Source organism: Acomys minous, assembly GCF_964271855.1.
Source record: "Acomys minous genome assembly, chromosome: 12".
In the NCBI taxonomy this organism is placed as follows: domain Eukaryota; kingdom Metazoa; phylum Chordata; class Mammalia; order Rodentia; family Muridae; genus Acomys; species Acomys minous.
Window position 1 is genome coordinate 91,203,727 of NC_140493.1, and position 21,290 is coordinate 91,225,016.

At 48.6% G+C, this 21,290-nt stretch overlaps 2 protein-coding genes across 4 annotated transcripts in view; both read left to right on the forward strand.

Annotated features, from left to right (window-relative positions):
- The first annotated feature begins 465 nt into the window (after window positions 1–465).
- CDC6 (cell division cycle 6) lies at window positions 466–16,153 on the forward strand. 3 transcript variants are annotated; one of them, XM_084749360.1, is made up of 12 exons: window positions 466–779; window positions 1,282–1,502; window positions 2,813–3,094; window positions 3,207–3,406; window positions 3,788–3,963; window positions 5,128–5,234; window positions 7,647–7,786; window positions 9,188–9,288; window positions 10,804–10,868; window positions 13,694–13,896; window positions 14,953–15,093; window positions 15,399–16,153. In XM_084749360.1, exons 2-12 carry the CDS (start codon window positions 1,322–1,324, stop codon window positions 15,486–15,488), a joined length of 1,686 nt encoding a protein of 561 aa, XP_084605486.1. In that variant the 5' UTR covers window positions 466–779; window positions 1,282–1,321; the 3' UTR covers window positions 15,489–16,153. The 3 variants fall into 3 exon arrangements, with proteins under 3 accessions (XP_084605486.1, XP_084605485.1, XP_084605487.1); XM_084749359.1 differs by having other exon boundaries at window positions 466–709; XM_084749361.1 differs by having other exon boundaries at window positions 466–709; window positions 3,791–3,963.
- A 3,487-nt stretch (window positions 16,154–19,640) lies between these two features.
- Window positions 19,641–21,290, forward strand: part of RARA (retinoic acid receptor alpha) — a 51,771-nt gene continuing 50,121 nt past the window's right edge. Inside the window, exon 1 of the mRNA XM_084749363.1 lies at window positions 19,641–19,815. The gene's annotated coding sequence lies outside the window, so the exon portion shown is untranslated. The remainder of the gene's footprint in view (window positions 19,816–21,290) is intronic.

A 21,290-nucleotide genomic window follows, 5' to 3' on the forward strand; every position in this document is an offset into this window, starting at 1 on the left:
TTGTGAGCCACCATGTGGATGCTGGGAATTGAACTCAGGACCTTTGGAAGAGCAGCCAGTGTTCTTAACTCTTGAGCCATCTCTCCAGCCCGGTAGGCCCTCTTAAAAATCTAGCCCACCAGAATAATGAAAATAGTTACAAAAGAAAAAAGAAAAAAACCAAAACAAACAAAAAAAAAGAAAATAGTTACGTTTGGCAGAGAAGAGGGGCAGGGATATTCCAGTAGAGTGAGTCTGGCAGAATGGAGGAACAAAGATACCCGAGTAGAAATAAAATTGCGGAAATAGACAAGTGGAGGCAAAAAAAAAAAACTACACTTCCCGCCGTGCCTTGCGGCGAGGCATGCTCTCCTAATGAGTCTCAAGAGCGCGCCTTTCCTCGGCAGCCTCGGATGTAAACGCCCTCCCCGGCGAGTGGGTGTGACTTTACGCTGGGCGCTGAGACCTGGGGCTGTCTTATTGGCTGCCGGCCGTCACCGGCGAAGGCGTGGAGCTTAGTGACAACTAATCAGAAGCGTGGCTGGACTTTGGCGCGAGACGGGAACGCTGAGGCAGTGCAGATTTGGCGCGAGTTAACTTCGCTGCAGCTGTGGCTCCTGGTGGCGGTCCGTGCGGCGAGAGAGCCCTTGCGGTTGTGATCCAGACACGAGGAGCGTGCACTGCGGCGACACAACCCTGAAGAGTGGAAAGCAGCGGATTGCTCCCTGAGGTCCGAGGCCCAGAGAGTTGGGGGCGGAGCTGGTTCGAGCGAGGGCCGTGGAGAGCGGAGATCGCCTGAGGTCAGGGAGGGGGTTGTGATCTCTGAGTCTGGGAGGAAAGGGTGTAGGCTGGGCTTGAGAGCTGCGTGGAGTGCCGGGCTAGTCCTGGGCAGAGAAGGACGGAGCTGCGTACCCCCTGGGCTTGGGGGAACCTAAGTCTGGAAGCTAAACTAGTTCTATAAAGAGGTCTCGAGGGTCTGGAGTGAAGGAGATGGAAGTATCGTAAAAACGACTGGAGATAAACTTCTGGCATCGTCCAAGTGGAAGAACTTGGGTTCTGGTCCCAGGAAGTCTAGGGTGATAGCCGTGTTTTTCTGTGACAGTTCCTACGTCGGAGGTACAGTAAGACTGAAGTGTGTAATCGTATGTTTAACGGAATGTTACAAGGCAGGCAGATCTGTTAACATAGATTTGGATAGAAACTAGATGTTGAAGATACTATGTTAACGTAATTTATGAAGTGAGTGTTGGTCACCGGTACAAATAAGCCCTGTGTGTTTCTCTTCGCTTTCCTATGTTGTAGGCTTTGCTGGTTTTCTTTTGTGTCCAGCTGTGTGGCCGTCATGCCCCAAACCCGATCCCAGACACAAGCTACCATCAGTTTTCCAAAAAAGAAGCTATCTAAGACACTGAACAAAACGAACTCTGGTGATACTAAAGTAAAACTTAAAAACATACAGGTTGTACCCTCTACTCCATGTGTGGACACAAAACTTTTGCCTCTCAGTCCCAGGAAACGCTTGGGTAAGTTTTCTTCCGTGAGTGCAATTTTGTGACTGAGCCCTCTTCGGCCTTTCTTTCCTTGATTCCCAGATGCCCCGGTTAAAACCATAGATTTTACCTACAAGTGTTTTGTTTTTGTTTTTTGGTGTTTTTCTTTTTTTAAGATTGGTTTATTTATTTTATGTATATGAGTGCTCTGTTTTCATGGACAACAGAAGAGAGAATCAGATTCCATTATAGATGGTTTTGAGCCACCATGTGGTTGCTGGGAGCTGAACTCAGGACCTCTGGGAAGAGCAGCCATTGCTCTTAAGCTCTGAGCCATCTCTCTAGCTCTACCTTGAAGTTTTACATAGTATTGTGAAATTTGCCTACATACTTGGGAAGAAACAAACAAGCCAGGCTGTGGTGGAGCACCCCTTTTTTGACCCCAGCACGCAGGAGGCAGAGGCATGCAGATCTGAGTTTGAGGAGGCCAGCCTGGTCTACAGAGTAGCCCAAGATTGCCTCAAATTTGAGGCCCTTCTCCCATAGCCATACTTGGCTGTCTATGTGGTGATGGTGCTGCTGCTAGGAACAGCCTTACAATTTCACCCCACTACAACTCACTTGGTTTCTACCAATGATGAGATTAGGTGGCGCCATCTGGTGGCCACATTTGCTCCTTCGTGAGTTTTTTTTTTTTTTTTTTTTTTTTTAATTTTTTGAGACAAGGTTTCTCTACGTAGCCTTGGCTGTCCTAGACTCACTCTGTAGACCAGGCTGGCCTCGAACTCACAGCGATCCGTCTGCCTCTGCCTCCCGAGTGCTAGGATTAAAGGCGTGCGCCACCATGCCCGGCTGAGAAATTGGTTCTTTTGTGGTAGAAATTTACCTCCTGCCAACAGTGGTGGTGGTAGTGGTGCCAGGCCTTTCATCCCAGCACTCAGGAAGCAGAAGAAGCAAGAGAATCTCTGTGAGTTCAAGGCCAGCTTGGTCTACAAGTCGAGTACCAGGACACCCAGGGCTACACTGAGAAATCCTGTCTTAGAAAGAAATCAAAGGCTTCAAAGTTTCTGTTACTGCTGGGCATGGTGGCACACGCCTTTACTCCCAGCACTCGGGAGGCAGAGGCAGGTGGATCGCTGTGAGTTCGAGGCCAGCCTGGTCTACAAAGCGAGTCCAGGACACCCAAGGCTACATAGAGAAACCCTGTCTCGAAAAACAAAACAAAACAAAAACCCAAAAAATCAAAGTTTCTGTTACAGCCTTCCACTGTGAATGACCCCGTTTTGCATTTAGTGGTTTGGCAGTGCCCCTGTGAATGACCGTGCTCTCTTTTAACATTTCAGGGGATGACAACCTGTGCAACACGCCCCGTTTATCTCCCTGTTCTCCGCCAAAGCTAGGCCGGAAAGAAAACGGGCCCCCGCGCTCACATACACGGAAGGGATGCAGACTGGTATTTGATGATGAGCCGATGGTTAAGTCCTCAGGCCAAAAGGAACAAGACAGACTTCACCAGAACCAAATAGTTCCCTCAGCGCCAAAAGGTCAAGAGAGCCAAACAAACCCTGAGCAGAAATGTCCACCGGAGAAGGACTCTGCATGTATTAGACTCTTCAAGCAAGAAGGTGAGGCCTTTGGTGGCAGCAGTGGTGCAGCCATCTGGCACCATGCAGGGGGTCCTGGTGAAACCCAGTCACCTTCGGCTGTGTCTTGACGGTCCTTTTATTTCTGGCTCAGGCACTTGTTACCAGCAAGCGAAGCTTGTCCTGAACACAGCTGTCCCGGATCGGCTGCCTGCCAGAGAGCAGGAGATGACTGTCATCAGGGAGTTCCTGAAGGAGCATATCTGTGGGAAAAAAGCTGGAAGTCTGTACCTTTCTGGTGCTCCCGGAACTGGAAAAACCGCCTGCTTAAGCCGGATTCTGCAAGACTTGAAGGTACCCTGAGAATCTGAGTTATGAGTGCTATTGCTACAACAAATAACTCATATATAGATATGGTGTGCATGTACGTATAGCACTGGTGTTCTGCCTGCGTATATGTCTGTGCGAGAATGTTGGTGCTGGGATTTGAACCCCGGGTACTTTGGAAGAGCAGCCACTGCTGAGCTATCTCTCCGGCCCCCCAACATTTGATTCTTAAGAGAAAAAGAATTTTTGTAGTTTCACAATATAGATCTTTCCAAAGAAAGTAAAGCTTTGCTCCTGTGTCCTGTTAGCTCTCAGAGACCTGATCGGGTTTCAGGAAAGCTTTGTCTGAAGCTAGCTCGACCTCCATGTTTACATCTTTGTTGTTGTTGTTTGTTTTTTTTAACCTAGAAGGAAATGAAAGGCTTTCAGACTATCATGCTGAATTGCATGTCTTTGAGGAGTGCTCAGGCTGTGTTCCCAGCCATCGCTCAAGAGATTGGGCAGGAGGAAATGTGCAGACCAGCTGGGAAGGACTTGATGAGAAAATTGGAAAAGCGTATGACTGCTGAGAAGGGCCCCATGATGTAAGTATTTTCTCTGCTTCCTGTTGCTCGGCGAAGCCCTGCCCTGTGGGGTGTTATCTCCCAAAAAGAACTTGGCTCTGAGAGGTAGTTACACGCACTTGAGGAATAGAAAGATAATAATTTTGTGATTTTTAAAAATACTTTACTAGTCCCGGTGTGGTGGCGCACGCCTTTACTCCCAGTCCTTGGGAGGCAGAGGCAGGCGGATCGCTGTGAGTTCAAGGCCAGCCTGGTCTACAAAGCGAGTCTAGGACAGCCAAGGCTACACAGAGAAACCCTGTCTGGTGGGAGAGGGCAGGGGGGGATTAAATTTCTTGGTGGTGCTGCGACTCACACTCGGGTCCCTGTGTATATTTGTTAAGTCACTCTACAACTGAAGTCACACCCATAGCCCCTATGCGTTCTGATTTTTGAGTTTAAAAATTTTTTTTTTTTTTTTTTTTTCGAGACAAGGTCTCTCTGTGTAGCCTTGGCTGTTCTGGACTCACTTTGTAGACCAGGCTGGCCTCGAACTCACAGCGATCCGCCTGCCTCTGCCTCCCGAGTGCTGGGATTAAAGGCGTGCACCACCACGCCCGGCAAGTTTAAAATTTTTGTTTGTTTTGTTTAAATATTAACTGGTTGTGTGGTTGGTTGGGTTTGGGGGGAGGGGTGTCTTCTTGAAAGGGTTTCTTTTGTGTATCCTTGGCTGCCCTGGGACTACACTGTACATAGACCAGGCTGGCCTTGAACTTACAGAGATCTGCCTGCCTCTGCCTCCCAAAGTGCTGGGATTAAAGGCGTGTGTCATCGCTGGCAGGCCTGGTTTAAGATTTAACTTTTTTTTTTTAAATATATTTTATTTAATTATAATTTATGTGCACTGGTGTGAGGGTGTCAGATCTTGGAGTTACAGACAGTTGTGAGCTGCCCATGTGGATGCTGGGAATTGAACCCGGGTCCTTTGGAAGAGCAGGCAGTGCTCTTAACCACTGACCTATTTCTCCAGAAAGATTTTAGCTTTTTAAACTAGTTCCTTGAGAACAATTGAATGATGCTTGTTAGTGATGGGAGATGTCATTCTGACAATGACTCCTGGTAAGACAAGCAGCCTAAGGTTAGCTCGGACCAAACACTGGGGGATTGAAGATGGGACCGGTACTAATTATCTCTCTTTGTATGTAGCGTGCTGGTGTTGGACGAGATGGATCAGCTGGACAGCAGAGGGCAGGATGTGTTATACACACTTTTTGAATGGCCGTGGCTAAGCAATTCCCGATTGGTGCTCATTGGTTAGTGCTCGGCTACTACTGTCACTGTGGTGAATTTGAAGTGTTGTTAAAAATCTGTTCAACTTGCGTGTGTCAAGTATGTGGGTGCGCGTGTATGTGTAGAGGCAGAGGTTGACGTCGGAGGTTAGCTTTGTATTTACTGAGGCAGAGGCTTTCGCTGAGCTTGATTCAGTTAGTCTAGCTAGCCAGCTTGTCCCTGGGAGCCCGCCCCCTTCCCCCCAATGCTGGGATTGCAGGTGGGGCCACCCTGCCTTTGACGTGGCTTCTGAGGGTCTGAACCCAACTCCTCGTGCTTGCATGGCCAGTGCTTTGTCCATGCTATTTTATCTTAAGCCAGATTGCTTTAAGAAAATTGCTATGATAGCGATTTTAATATAAGGCCCGTTGCTTTTGTTGGGTCTGAATAAAAATGACAAAGGAGGGCCGGGCAGTGATGGCGCACGCCTTTAATCCCAGCACTCGGGAGGTAGAGGCAGGCGGATCTCTGTGAGTTCGAGGCCAGCCTGGTCTACAAAGTGAGTCCAGGATGACCAAGGCTACACAGAGAAACCCTGTCTCAAAAAAACAACAACAAAAAGAGGCAAAAGAGCCAGACACCGTATTGTATTCCTGTGATCCCAGCTATTTGTGAGGATGAGGCAGGAAAACTTATTATTACTACTACAAAGTAGCGGGGTGCTGCTGGGCAGATGACTCATTGAGCAAGGTGCTTGTTGCTTAAGCTTGAGAGATCCTGTCTCAAAAAAAAAAAAAAAAAAAAAAAGAAACAAAAAGGCAGAGCTGAAGAGATGGCTCTTTGCAAAGGGTTCAATTCCCAGCAACCACCTGACAGCTCATACCTGTCTGTAACTCCAGTTGCAGGGGATCTGACACCTTCACACAGACAACAGACATGCAGGCAGAACACCAGTGTACTTAAAACTAAAAATAAATAAATGCTTTTTTAAAGGGGGAGTAGGCTGGAGCCGCTCTTCCAAAAGTCCTGAGTTCAATTCCTATAGATGGTGGCTTACAACCATCTATAATGTGATCTGATGCCCTCTTCTGGTCTGCAGGTGTGCAGGCAGGCAGGGGACTGTATACATAATAAGAAATAAATAATAAATCTTTTTTTTTTTTTTTTTTTTTTTTTTTTAGAGCTTGGCTTGGTGGCACACACCTTTAATCCCAGCACTCACTCAAGAGGCAGAGGCAGGCTCATTTCAGTGAATTTGAGACCAGCCTGATCTGTGCAGTGAGTCCAGGCAAACCAGGGCTCTGTCACACAGAGAAACCCTGGCTCTGGCGTAAAACCTTAGAGGAAAACATAAGGCATCAACTCGGGCTCCTCCTACACTCAGAGAAGTGCATACACAGGAATGTGTACATCCACTGCGTGTAGTCATGCAAACTGACATAGGTGGTGCGAGTTGCTAGTAGAACGTGTGTTTAGCATGCACAAAGCCCTGGCTTCAGTTCTCACATGCACGCTCCAGAAAAGAGCATAATGCTTCGGTTTGAAACAATAGATTTGCTTTCTGGTTGATTTTGGCTTTCAAGTCTGCGTTTCTCTTGTGTAGCCCAGGCTGGCCTTGAACTCAGAGAGCCACCTGCCTCTGGAGAGCTGGGACCAAAGTGGCATACCGCCATATCTGGTTCACTAGGTTTGTTTTGTTTTGGTTTTTTTCTTTTTTCTTTTTTTTTCCTTAAGATTTATTTAATTATTATGTATACAGTGCTCTGCCCAAATGTAGGCCTGCAGGACAGAAGAGGGCCTGCATTACATTATAGATGGTTATGAGCCACCATGTGGGTGCTGGGAATTGAACTCAGGACCTCTGGAAGAGCAGGCGGTGCTCTTAACCTCTGAGCCATCTCTCCAGCCCCTGGTTGTTTTGTTTTTGTTTTCCAAAAGGATTGATTTATTTACTTATTTTGTAGACAGTGCTCTGCCTGCATGTACGCCTGCAGGCCAGAAGAGGGCATCAGGTCACTTATAGGTAGCTGTGAGCCACCATGTGGTTGTTGGGAATTGAACCCAGGACCTCTGGAACAACAGTCAGTGCTCTTAACCTCTGAGCCATCTCTCTAGCACAATAGATTCGGTTTTTGAGTCAAGAGTCTCACTCGTGAGCCCTGGCTGGCCTGAAGCTCAACAGAAATCTGCCTGCCCACCCTCTTTTCTCACCCCTTCTTCCTGGAGACAAGGCCTCTAGCTCAGGGTAGCCCCCAGCACCCCTGTGTGCGTGCTCCACTGTACCTGTGTAAGCACTGCGCCTTACCTGGTGTGTCATCTGGAGTGTGAGGGGGCGGACAAGGGGAAGCCGCAGCTGAGATGCTGAGCTGGGCCTGGGGAGCCTTATGTTTTCGGAGCGTTTGGCTTCCTTTTAGGACGATGCCACTGCTGACCGGGATTGGTCTTTATCTTCTCAGGCATTGCTAACACCCTAGACCTCACAGACAGAATTCTGCCGAGACTGGAAGCTAGGGAAAAGTGTAAGCCACGGCTACTGAACTTTCCCCCTTACACCAGGAATCAGATCGCTACGATCTTGCAGGATAGACTTAATCAGGTGAGCGCCAACCGTCGTGCCGGGTTCTGCTGCTAACAGTAGGTTTGAAATACTTCCATTTGATTGCTTTATTAACAGTGCTGCAAGCTCCTGTGGGCCATAATGAGGAAGAACGTGTTTTTTATGTGTGTGAATTTCTGTTTTTCTTTTCTTTTCTTTTTCTTTTTTTGGGGGGTTTTTGGTTTGTTTGTTTGGTTTTTTGGTTTTTTGAGACAGGGTCTCTCTGTGTAGCCTTTGCTGTCCTGGACTCGCTTTGTAGAACAGGCTGGCCTCGAACTCACAGCGATCCACCTGCCTCTGCCTCCCAAGTGCTGGGATTAAAGGCGTGAGCAACCACACCCAGGCCTTTTATGTGAATTTCTGCACGTGCTTTTCATTTATTGGCTGTTTCACTACTGAAATAAAAGCAGGAATTAGGGGACTCGAATGCTTCCTTAAAGGCCTATAGCGGTAGGCCTGGGCCAGTGAGGTGGCTCAGCAGGTCAAGGCTCTGGTTGCTAGCTCTACCAACCTGAGTTCAGTCCCTGAGACCCACATGGCAGAGGGAGAAAACTGGTACCTGGACCTGTCCTCTGACCTCCACGGCTGCAGCACTACCCACTTTCGCTCCAAACAAAAATAAACAAATGTAATTTTAAAAAATAGGGCCCATGCTGGGCACAGTGCTGTGTGCCTTTAGTCCCAGCACTTGGGAAACAGAGGCGGGCAGATGATTGTGAGTTTGAGGCCAGGCGGGGCTACATAGAGAGAAACAGTTAAAAAAAAAAAAAGACAAAGGGTCTATGGAAAATAATTTGTGGTTTCAATTGCTTTTTTTAAAAAATTCTATTCATGAACCTCTATATCTATAAAAGTCTTAAATATGAGCAATATGTCCCTTAGACTTAGAAGGTGGCCATTTGGGTTAAGACCTTTGCAATACTGAGTGTTAAACTCAGAGCCCTGAGCGTGCACCCCTGGTCCCAAAATTAGACTGAACCTGACAAAATATATTTAGCATCTAAATTGCTAAGAGAAGCTCTCAGACAGGGCTTCTCTGTGTAGCCTTGGCCATCCTGGACTCACTTTGTAGACAGGCTGGCCTTGAACTCACAGCGATCCGCCTGCCTCTGCCTCCTGAGTGCTGGGATTAAAGGCGTGCGCCACCACGCCCGGCTTCAAGGTGTCTTTTTATTATTTATTTATTGCCAGTCCTGGGATTGACAAGGCTTCCCGTGCTAGTAACGTGCTCTATGCTGAGCTGTACTTGCTTTGTATTTATATTTATTATATATTTATTTGAGACTGAGTCTCTGTATCGACTTGGCTTTAGATTCCCTTGCTGCAGTCTCCCAGTAGTTAGGATTATGGGTCTATGTCACTAGACCTGACTCACTCATGTCTTCTGGGCCTTGTCTGAAGGTGTCAAGCGACCAGGTTCTGGACAGTGCTGCGATTCAGTTCTGTGCCCGGAAGGTGTCTGCTGTTTCTGGAGACATCCGTAAAGCTCTGGATGTTTGCAGGTGAGTTATGGCACTGTTAACTATTTTTATTAAAAAGAGGAAGTGGCTGTCAGTTGTCTTGTGGAACTCAAAATGAATGTGACTTAAGAGGCCCCATTGTGTTACTTTTTATGCTCTGGAAAAGAGGAGTTGTTTCTCAGTGGGGAGCTCTGAGTTTCCACCGTGTTAATGTCTGAAACATTATCAGTCCATTACCTACAGAGGAGGAAACAAATGAGACGTCGCTGGCACTCCCCGTGGTGATTATAGATTGGTTAATTACATTTGTATTAAAAAAAGACGCCAGTTTGCTTTTCCATTTGCTGGTCTCAAGCAGGTTTATTTATGGACCTGAACCGGCTTTGCCTTTAAGACTTTCTTCTTCCTTTCCTTTTTGTGGGCACCCCTTCCTCCTTCCAGTTGGTGGTCCCCCCAAGTCCTACCCTGGACCTCTTTCTCTCTGCCATCCCTGTGCCCCTCCTGCTGGGGAAAGCCTGTGTGCTGACTGATGGACGGTTCTCCCTCCCAGCAGGGGCACTGGGTCCATTAAAATGATCCTCGCTGTGCTGGCCCCGCTGGTCCAACTTCCCCCTATGGCCACACAGAAGATCCAGGTCTGTCTGTGGCCTCCTGTGGACAAAGCACTTTAGAGAGAACAGTGGGAGAGGGCTCTCTTCCTGCTGCCAGATTGCATGATCTGGAATGTGGAAGTTCCCCCTAGTCAGCAAAACCGTTTGAATAAAGACTACAGCTGTGAGTAATAGACACGCAGGCCGGCAAGATTAGCCTCCGCAGGTCCTATGTATAACTGAGGACCCCCTCCCCTTTGGATAGGCTGTGTGGGGGTGCTGTCGGCTCCCCTAGTCCATCCCCACGCTGCATATCCCTTCCACCCAGGACAGTTGCCCTACTTGACGTCTGTAAAAAGGAAGAAAAGTGCCGTTTATCAAAATTCTCGGTCTTTATTTTAAAAGCAGATAAGTCTCCCCTAAGCTGTAACATAACCCAATTTGTTTAGGGCCCTTAATTTTACTTTTAGGCACTCACTATGTAGACCAGGTTAACATCTTAAGATTTATGTACGTTTTCGGTGTGTGTGCGCACGCGCGCAGTGCCTGTGGAGACCAGAAGAGGGTGTCAAATCACCTGGTCCTGGAAACTTGGAAGGGACCTTAAAAATTTTTTTGTTTTTGTTTTCTGATTTTGCTTTCCCCACCCCACCCCACCCCTACCCCCGAGACAGGGTTTCTCTGTGTGTAGCCCTGGCATTCCTGTACTCTGTAGACCAGGCTGGCCTTAAAACTCACAGAGGTACACCTGCCTCTGCCTCCTGAGTGCTGGGATTAAAGACATGCCACCATGCCCCGGTGGGACCTTAATTTTTTTTTTCTTTCTTTTTATTTATTTATTTTTTGGTGGGGAACCTTAATTTTTTTAAAGCTTGTTTTTAGTTAATGTGCATGCTTTGGGGAGGCTGGCTTGATGTGTTTGGTTTGACCCAGAGACTAATTTAATTTTGGAAATATTTTTTTATAGGCGAGCTATTGAAATTGTGGAGTCGGATGTCAAAAGCCAGACAATCCTCAGGCCCCTGTCTGAATGTGAGTAGTTTACCTGTTCCCTGTCTGCTTTTATAAACGGAGGAAAGAGAAAGATGAATGGATGCCGTTAAGGCCATGCGCGCGCGCGCGCACACACACACACACACACACACACACACACACACACACGAGAAGGAGGGGGTGTAGTTTCATCTGGTTTGTTTCAGTCTGTGTGTTACTGGAAATGAGTTCCTGGGAGTGTTTGTAAATGGTGGGGCTCAAGCAGTAAGGTTTCCTTCAAGGCTCTCAGATGAAAATGAGGTTTTCGGCGCTGGAGAGAGAGCTCAGTGGTTAAGAGCACTGTCCGCTCTTCCAGAGGTCCTGAGTTCAGTTCCCGGCAACCACGTGGTGGCTTACAACCATCTATACTGAGGTCTGATGCCTCCTTCTGGTGTGCAGATAGAATACCCATACATAAAATTAAAATGGGGGGTCAGGAGAGAAGAAAATAAAATGAGGATGCAAGGTTAAGTGGCCCTTTTCTGGGTACATACATTGAGTGCCTGTTAGGTATTTATGTAGGAGGAGGTGATGCCTGGTACATAAAGGAGAGAAAGGAAAAAGATGAACACGTCCTGAGTTCATCCCAGGGCAGCCTGTGAGGGCAGTACAGAGATCCCGTGCCTACAGGAAACCAGCGGCTGTCACGAATGAGTTTGATTGCCTCAACCCTGTTTTTTTCGCTGGCAGATGTCACATGGCTGTGAACTTACCAGAAGTCGAGTCGGTGTTCATCTTTAGAAACAGGGTGGACCAACTTGTTTCCTCCTTCATTCCTGCCCTGGTTGGGAGTTCAAAATAAAAAGCTCTCTCTTTCCCATCAGCATTTATTTAGATGAACAATTTAAGAAGGTTTCAGAAGTAACCTAAATTAGTGCTTTGGCTGTGCGTGGGCAGTATATACATACCAGTCTGCGGGCTTAGGTCGTTTCGCTGTCTCTTTAGATTGCTTTTCCTTACTGGACCTTTCCCCCTAGCACAGCTCATTGCTTGTCAGTGGCTTTGGGATCATCACTAGTGCATGTTGCTAAAAGAGCTCCAAGCTCCTGGTGTAAATTAGAGTAACCTAATTCCTATCTTTTGCTTGTGATATGTTTGGGGCTAGTTGTGTTTTGGGTTTTTGTTTTGTTTTTAATAAAGATTTAGTGATTACTTATACAGCGCTCTGCCTGCACGTACACCTTCAGGCCAGAAGAGGGCACCAGATCTCATTACAGATGGTTGTGAGCCACCATGTGGTTGCTGGGAATTGAACTCAGGACCTTTGCGAGAGCAGCCAGTGCCCTTAACCTGTGAGCTGTCTCTCCAGCCCCCATGTGGGGCTAGTTTCAACGACCTAGCTGCATAGAAAACTTCAGAGGCAGTGACTTCAACGAAGTATAAGGAATTTCCTACTGCATAGAGATAGGTTTTTTGCTGGGCATGGTGGGTCACGCCTTTAATCCCAGTACTTGAGAGGCAGAGGCAGGGTGGATTGCTGTGATTTCGAGGCCAGCCTGGTCTACAAAGCGAGTCCAGGATGGCAAAGGCTACACAAAGAACCCCTATCTTGAGAAGAAAGAAAGAAACAAAATAGGTTCTAGCATTGAAGTTGGGCAAACAAAAGTTGGCTAGATGCATAGCATGGTGCGCCATGCCTGTGATCCCAACACTGTAGGCCAAAGCAGGGGGATCGCTGCAAGTCCAAGGCCAGCTCGGCCTACATAGAAAGACTATTAAACTACCGAAACAACAGAGAGACTGGGTAGGTGTTGTGCTGGGCTCGCCTTAGAAGGGAGGACTTGGCCACTGGGTCGGGAGCAAGGATGGATTTCCAAGTTCCTTTCATCGTGGGGCTCCGTGCTACTTGATCTGTGAGCTCTGGTTTCTCTATTAGCCCTTGGCAGCTTCCTGCTTGTGGTAAAGCAATAGAAGCAGATTGCTGTGGGGCAACTGCGGCTGGGCTCAGGAAGTAACTGCCCGCACAGGCTGTCAGAGAGCAAATCCCGCCTTTATCGCACAGGCATGCTTCTCCAAACAGTGGGGCCCCTTGCCTGTGTATTCTCCACCGTCCCCAGCCCCTGGCTCTGGGGAGGATTCTGTCTGCTCGAGTGTTGCTGCCGCCTTGCAGGTCAGCTTGCCCGAGTGAACAAGCTCCAGAAGTCCTGTGGGGAAGCCATCTTGGGTGTGGGGACCCAGGTGGGGTCGACTTTACTGTCCATACTTAACCCACTCGTTTGACTCAAAATATTAGATAATTTCTCCAACTATTTCTTAGCCACCAGGCAGACACAGTCGTCTCTGCTTCCTTCTGGGGTTTTGTGCTGAGGCTCAAACTGGGGACTTTGTACAAGGCAAGCGCTATTGCACCAGTTTTTGTCCCCGGCCAGCCTCTGAGGTAGTTAGTCATATTCAGTGGCATCCATCTGTGGGGTTCTCGCCCGCTCTGTGGGGATCTTAGTTGCCTTCTCAACGTCAAACTACACCCTAAAGGACGAAATCGTCTCGAGACCTTTTCCTCGCATCTTTTCACCTCAGAGGTGGAGCCTCTGCTTTGCCCTTACTTTACAGCGTGTGGGCTTCTTTTAGCTAAAACCTGCATTATGTGTCTTCACACATACACAGGCAGTATTTTAAATATCAATTAACGTGCCAGGTGGTCGTGGCGCAGGCCCTTAATCCCAGCTCTCAGAAGGCAGAGGCAGGCAGATGGGTGAGTTCGAGGCCAGTCTAGTCTACAGAGTGAGTTCTGGGACAGTTGGGACTACACAGGGAAACCCTGTCTCAAAAAAGAAAGAAAGAAAGAAAGAAAGACGACGAATCAAGCTTGGCTGACTTCTTTTCAGGTCAATCACCCTCCGAGTCGTTGGTTCCCAAGCGTGTTAGTCTTGCTCACATATCCCAAGTCATTTCGGAAGTGGATGCTAACAAGGTGACCTTGAGCCAAGAAAAAACCCAAGACTCCCTCCCTCTCCAGCAGAAGATCTTGGTTTGCTCTTTGCTGCTCTTGACCAGGCGGCTGAAAATCAAAGAGGTCACTCTGGGGAAGGTAAGCTAGAGAGTCTCAGCGGGTGGAGCTCGGGCTAAAGTGAGGCCATTTTCCAAAGCCTGTCTACTCCAGGCAATTCGCTGCATTGAGGAGGCAGAGCTTGTAGATCTCTTGTCTATTTGAGCTAGCCTTGTCTACATAGTGAGTTTTAGGGGCTATCCAGGACTACACAGTAGTGAGACCTTATCTCAAAACCATGAGTCAAGGCCAGGTGGTGGCGGCACATGCCATTAATCCCAAAACTCTGGGAGGCAGAGGCAGGGGATCTCTGAACTCCAGGACAGTCTAATCTACATAGTTTACAGGACAGCCAGGGCTGTGTAGAAAGACCCTGTCTCAGCTGGGTGTGATGGCACACACCTTTAATCCCAGCACTTAGGAGGCAGAGGCAAGGGGATCTCTGTGAGTTCGAGGCCAGCCTGGTCTACAAAGTGAGTCCAGGACAGCCAAGGCCAACACAGAGAAACCCTGTCTTGAAAAACCAAAAAGAGAGAAAGACCCTATCTCACCACCACCACCCAAAATTTAAAAACTAAGCTAACTATTAACCGGATATAGTGATGCCTGCAATCCTACTACTTAGGAGGAGGCCAGCCAGGGCATCTTTCCCTTCGTTTCTGGGTTTCCCTCTGATCTTAGCATAAAGCTCTGCTCCTAATTCTACATGTTTTACAGTCAAGAGCAATCCTGCTAGCTGCAGGGGACCCGGGTTCCGTTCCCGGCGCCCACGCGGTGCATCACAACTTCCTGTAACTTTAGTTCCAGGGGACCCGACGGCTCTTCTGCTCTCTGTGGGCATCAGGCAATGAGTATGGTGCACATGCATCAAAACAGCAGCCAAACACACGAAATGAAAAGTAAACCTTTTTTAAAAGAAATCCTAAAGTATAGGAAAGGGGCTGCAGCAGGTTATTGCCTATTCAGGAGGAAAATGGGATACTCAGATAACTTTAAGACAGGGATTCTGGGCCTTTTTATTTTTTATTTTTTTAAAACTCTGTAAGGTTCCGAAATGTGGCTTTTAAGTGACCCTTGTTCCCCCTCATTTCCTCCCAGTTATACGAAGCCTACAGTAGCATCTGTCGCAAACAGCAGGTGGCAGCTGTGGACCAGTCTGAGTGTTTGTCCCTTTCGGGACTCCTGGAATCCAGAGGCATTTTAGGACTAAAGAAAAATAAGGAGAGTCGCCTCACCAAGGTACAAATAATGCGGCGCGCTTGTGTGTGTGTGTGTCCCCGCTTTTAATTGTCCTGTTTTGGAGAGCCTGTCCTTTGCCAGAGTAAAGATTAGGACCGACTAGCGGGCAGTTTGTTTTTTCTGCCAGCTAGGGTTTTAAGATGCGAGGGTGGAGTGATGTGCTGTGGGCCATTGACGACAGCCGCGCGGTTAACTTGCTGGTGTGAGGAAAGTGGGATATGATGGGGAGGGTAATGGCCTGTGCCTGCGAGCACACGCGGCGTTGCACACGTTCTTCATCATGAAAAGTCCCTTTCTCTTTCCAGGTGTCCCTGAAGATTGAAGAGAAGGAAATAGAGCATGTCCTGAGAGGCAAAGCTTTCCTTGGTAACATCCTCGCTGCTGGTCTGCCCTGAGCGCCTCTCTTCCTGCAGCTGCCCGCGTGTCCGGGCCAGAGAGTCTTCATTTTAATAAGGTCGTTTGGAAACCATTCCGACCTTTTTTACTCCGGCACCAGTAAATTTTAGTGTAAGAGTTCCTGAGTGTTCACTCTGGCTCTTGCTGTTTTTACCCATAAAGATGACCAAATAGCTGGGAGTGATGGCATGTGCCTGTGATCCCAGCACTTGGGAAATAGAGGCAGCAGTATCACAATGTCAAGGCCATCCTTTACTGCCTGGTGAGCTTGAGGCTGGCCACGACTATGTGATACTCTTTAAAAAACAAAGCCAATGACCCCTGTTAAAGCAATATTCAGAGCCTTTCCCGCTTTACGTTTCTAACCAGTGTGCCTTGGGTTGAAGAATTTGTATATATTTACTTCTGTCTACAAACAATGTATTTTTTTAAAGAACTTTGAGGTTTAGAAGGACGAAACAATGATCCAGACAAATACACAAGCCTACCTGGAAATTTGGAGGACCTTTTGTTCAAAGGGTTCTTTCTACGTTCGCGTGGCATGTGCCGCCGCTGCGCTGGACTTTTTAAGGGCTGATGCGTTGTTTCGCCGGTGCTCCCAAACAATGTGGGGGCGATAAGGAGAATGTACCTACAGATTGTGAATATATTTATTTTCAGGTTTCATTTGTTTGGGCTGCATTTGTTGTCTTTTTTTTTTTTTTTTTAATTACTTGTTTGTGGTCACACAGGCGCCCCAGCGGTCACATGGGAATCAACAGGGAAGGAACTCAGGTTGTCCTTTACCCTCTGAGTCATTTCACCAACCTACCTTGTTGTCTTTTTAAGCAGTCACCTTCCATGAGGGCTTAAGCTTTCAGGGGTTAATACAAAAATACCTTCTCAGCCAGAGGTGATGGCACACGCCTTTAATCCCAGCACTTGGGAGGCAGGGGGGCGGCGGGGAGCTGTGTCACTGTGAATTCAGCCAGGTCTACAAAGAGAGTCCATGGTAACCACACAGAGAAACCCTGTCTCAGAAACAAACAAAACTTCTCACCAGGAAGTTGTGGTGCGGGCCATGCCAGCACTAGGTAGGCAGAGACAGGTCGATCTCTGAGTTCGAGGCCAGCCTGGTCCATAAAGTGTGATTCAGGACAGCCAGGGCTATACAGTGAAATTCAAAAACAAACAACAACAACAAAATCAAACAAATGAAGATGCCTTCTCATAGTGTCCCACAGTGTTAGCCACTGTTTCAGGATGACTGGGTTCAAGCTTGGATTTTCATCTGAGCACATTTTTCTGGTCTCCCTAGATAAGTTCATCCACATGGTTGCTGAGACTTCTGGGTTTGATTTCCAGTGGCATAAAATGGCAATTTATGACAGGGACACCAGAGGGCACCATGATAACACTGCTTATCCCAAGTGTGGGCTTGGGCCAGAGTGGTTTTTCAAGAAAGGGTCCCCACCCCACCCCCAAAGGTGCCTGAGTCTGACTTGTTGGAGGTTGCTGTTCCTTTACTGCCTCAGCAAATGCTTGGAAACCAGCCGGCGGATGGAAGGAATGGTCTGGGCCTTTGTTTTTCTCTGGGCAAGGCTGCTGCTTCCTTGTCTGATCAGGCCTCGGGTTTTGGGAATTTGATATTCAAACAGATCTGTTGGCCACTGTTTCATTCATTCTGTATCCTTGTAAAGTGATCTGCGCTACAGCAGGTGGTACAGGATGGGATAGAAGGGCAGTGAGCCCTCTGAAATGCACACTACCTGCCGCCGGGGTGTGTGTGTGTGTGTGCGCGCGCGTGTGTGTGGCAGAAGAGTCTGGAGATAGGAGTTTGGATGTCGCACACTCACACTAGAGTGTTCCTTCCCTCTGGGGCAATGTACAAATGGAGCAGTTTGGAAAGTGTCCGGAACTACAAGGGTTAACGAGCATAATTGTAAAGATTGTCCGAAGACTGATGGAAAGCAGAGAGACGGAATGGGATTGGGAACAGATGTGGGGCTTGATTTAAATTACATTTTATTGGATGCTGCAGCCTTAAGAGACGTGACTGCTTTACAGTTTGTTTCCACACTGTGGGCAGCTGCTGTCTGTTCTGTGTCCACAGTAGGATCCTGCCCAAAAAGGAGCGGCCTCCCCACCTCCATGTATTTGAGGCTTGGCGCCTTCCTCTAACCGTAGGGCTTGGGTCTGGAACATGGCTTCACTCTCAGTGGAACCGCGCCGCCGCCGCCGCTGCTGCTGCTGCTGCTGCTGTATCCTCCCTGGCTTCTAGCCAAGCCTGCATTTGCAGATTCAGAGGCCAAGTTGCTTGCACCTCTTCTCTCTTCCCTTGCCCCGTATTTGGAAATAGGGCTTTATGTGTACTGTTTTGTTAGTTTCCTTTGGCTCTTCCCCCCACTGTCAATTTCTAGGTCATTGCTGCTCTTAAGACTCCAGCGATTGGAACGGGGTTGGTTGTGTCAATGATGCGTGAAGCAGACTTTAGAGTCCCGTACCCCACCCCCTCCCCAGCTTCCGCTGCCCTTGTGGGAGCAGCGGCTGATGTATGTTTGTCAGTAAAGCCTTAAGTGTAATTCAGACAGCCGGGGCAGAGAGGAAGAGAGTGTCTTCCTTGCCGGGTTTTTCTCACTGAAGCTGAGAGCTATGGGAAGGTTGTGGGAGTTTAAGTAGGATGGGATGGGCCTGTGGTTAACGAGTTTTTGCCAGGATCTTAGGCCACATGGAGTAGTGGCAAAAGATGTTGACCTACATTTTCTCCTTTTGAAGACAGTGGGGTGTGGACCTATATCCTGATCTGTCGTTGTTTTTATTATTATTATTATTATTATTATTATTATTATTATTATTATTATTATTATTATTATTAATGAACCAGATTAAGCCTCCATAGTATTGGGTATTGCTGTGGAAAGAACATAGACTCAATAAAGTTGGTATGAATTCCCACCCCAAAATGCCTCGGACACTTCTGGCTCAGTGAAGACTTGCCTGTGGCTAGCTGACTCCAAGAGTGTGTGAGGTCCAGGATAGCTACCCAGAAATCAGGAAACTTGGCAGAGCCCCTTTCCTTCCCTCCCTGCCCACTGCCCCACCCCCACTCCCTTATACAGGAACTTTGCCACTGAACTGCTTCCCCGGCCCTCCGGGCCTTGTAAGTACCCTCTAAAGATACCCAGGAGACTGGCCCTGGTGGTACAGTAGGTCTGCAATGCCAGTTACATAGGATCACGAGGCCAAGGGCTACCTGAACAACAGTGAGTTCAAGTCCAACCCGGACAATTTAACAAAACTCCTTATCTCAGAATAAAGTGTAAAAGGAGCTGGCCTGAGACATGCAAGGCCCTGGGTTCCATCCTCAGTGGAAAGGAAAGAGATGATGATAAGGGGCAGTTAGCCATGTTTGTAAAAATACCTTGACTAGCCGGGCAGTGGTGGCGCACGCCTTTAATCCCAGCACTCGGGAGGCAGAGGCAGGTGGATCACTGTGAGTTCGAGGCCAGCCTGGTCTACAATGCGAGTCCAGGACAGCCAAGGCTACGCAGAGAAACCATGTCTCAAAAAAAACAAAAACAAAAAAAAAACCCCTAAAAAACCTTTACTAGGGCTGGGGAGATAGCCCAGTTGCTTGCTGTGTAGGCATGAGCACCCAAACTCAAATCTCCGGGATGCCCTGCCACACACCCATATATACGCAAGTACTTTAACTCCAGCCCTGGAAGTGCTGAGACAGGCAGGTCTCTGGGGCATGTTGGCTGGTCAGCATCTGAGGTCAATTCAGGTAAAGTAAGAGCCGCCTCTATAGTTAAAAAACAAAGCAGACGGCTCCTGAGGAATGACACCTAACAGTTGACCTTTAGCCTACAGAGCACAAAAATAGGAGGGAAAGGAGGGGGGGGGGGGAAGCACATGTGAGTTTTGTTGTTTAAGGTGTAGAGGGTTGAACAACCCTGAGTGAGATTTTATTTACATTTGTATCCATCTCCAGCACTTACTCTGGTAGCTACTCATTAACTACCATTCAGTGAACAGTCCAAGGAAGAGACTACTGCCTTCCCTCTCCTCCACCCCTCCCCCGCCCCCATCTTGAAAACAGTCCTCAGCTGGAGGTAAACTTGGGGGGGGGACGGGGGGGGGGGACGGACGACACGACTCAGATGGGCTGAGCCCCTGCGAGAGGAGGCGCTGCTCACAGGCATCAGCCCTTAGGATGGATGTCCTAATAATTTGCTTCAGAGAGGCTTTGGCTGGAGACTTGCCCACAGGCTAGGAAGAGAAGTGGGTCTGTCAAGAAGTTACCTCCACGCCCCCAGAGATTGCCCAGAAAACTGCCTCCAGCTGGTAAGGGACGGGAGAGGAACCCACCTTTGACGTCCTACTTTTTAGTGTTTATCTCAGTCTCCTCCTGGTGTCTACCCGGCCACAGAGGAAGGTGTATGTGGCATATGTGCGTCCTTCCGTTTCATGTTCCAATTCCACCAATTCAGACACTGCCAGGAGAGGAGAGCTGGGTGCAAGGAGCTGGGTGAAGGCTTGAAGGCTGGCAAAAGGAGAGCCGGCTCCCGGTTTTTTGTTGTTATTGTTTGTTTTGGGGTGGGTTTTTTTTGTTGTTGTTGTTGTTGTTTAATTTCTAATTGAGTTCTGAATCAGCCCCACTTGCTTTGATCCCTCCTGTTTCCCACACTGCCTGAAAGAGCCAGATCAGCACTTTGTAACAAGGGTGCGCCTTGCTCCCCACACCCCCCCCTCCCCTGACGCTCTCTGCTGCCGCCATCCACTGCTTGTCTCCTTCAGTTAAGATAATGAAGATGCTGAGAGATAAAATGTGTATTTAATAAGGGTGGGGGCAGGGAGGCGGAAAGGGGCAGCCAGGGCCTTCCCTAGTTTGGGGCCTCGCCAAGACTCTAGCTGAAAGCAAAGCTAGAGTAAGACTTGGCCTCAGGGTGTGGGGGTTTCTGGGCCTCAATCCAGCTGACTTCACTGCCTGCTGTTTGCCCTAAATTCCCCCACCTCCACCCTCTCACCCCCACACTCCTTTCCTCTCTGCTTGTTCCCAGTGGGAAAAAGAAGGAGTCTCGCTTGACTTTCTTTTCAGCTGGTAACTTGGCCTTTGCTGTGGCAATCCCCCCCCCCCCCATTCCAGTGTCAGCTGCAAGGTCAGACTAGGGCAGCCCCCTGTAGCCTAGGCCTGTAGAAGCTGTGGGTTCACAGTGGGGGGCGAAAAAGCTGGAGTTAATGAAGGCCAGCTGCCCGGCTGGGTTCTGCCTACAGCTAGCTGGAGGCCAGTGTTCGGTGGTGGTGGTGGTTAGGGGGAGGGGGAGGGTGACCTCCATTCCTGGGTACAAGGATATCCTGTGGCAGCTGGGCCTGCGCTTCTCCGGGACCGCTTGTGAGAGAGCAGTCTGGTCCCCTCGTACTCTGCTCTTCTACACCCCCCCCCTTTCACCCCCAACCCCTCCAAATAACACTCAGCCCTCATTGAGGTTTATAACTGTAGTGGTGGCCCAGCTGAGATCTGAGGAGCTCCAAGCCCTTTGGTAAACACTCATTAACTGCCTGGGAAGAATCCGGAGTCCTGTTTAACAGCTGGGAGAGAACTGAGGCACGTTAGGGTGAAAGGCTTGACCTGAGCTCACCCCATAGACTCCTCCCCGGGCTTCTATCCTAGCTAGCTAGCTGCCTAGCTCCTTTCTAGTTCTTCCTGCAAGACTGTGGGTTGGAGGTTGGAGGCTCCACTCTTACCCTCTCTCCTTTCAGTATAGCCTGGTCTGCTAGCCCTTTACCCCATGACATCCTCCAGCCCACCCCAACCCACC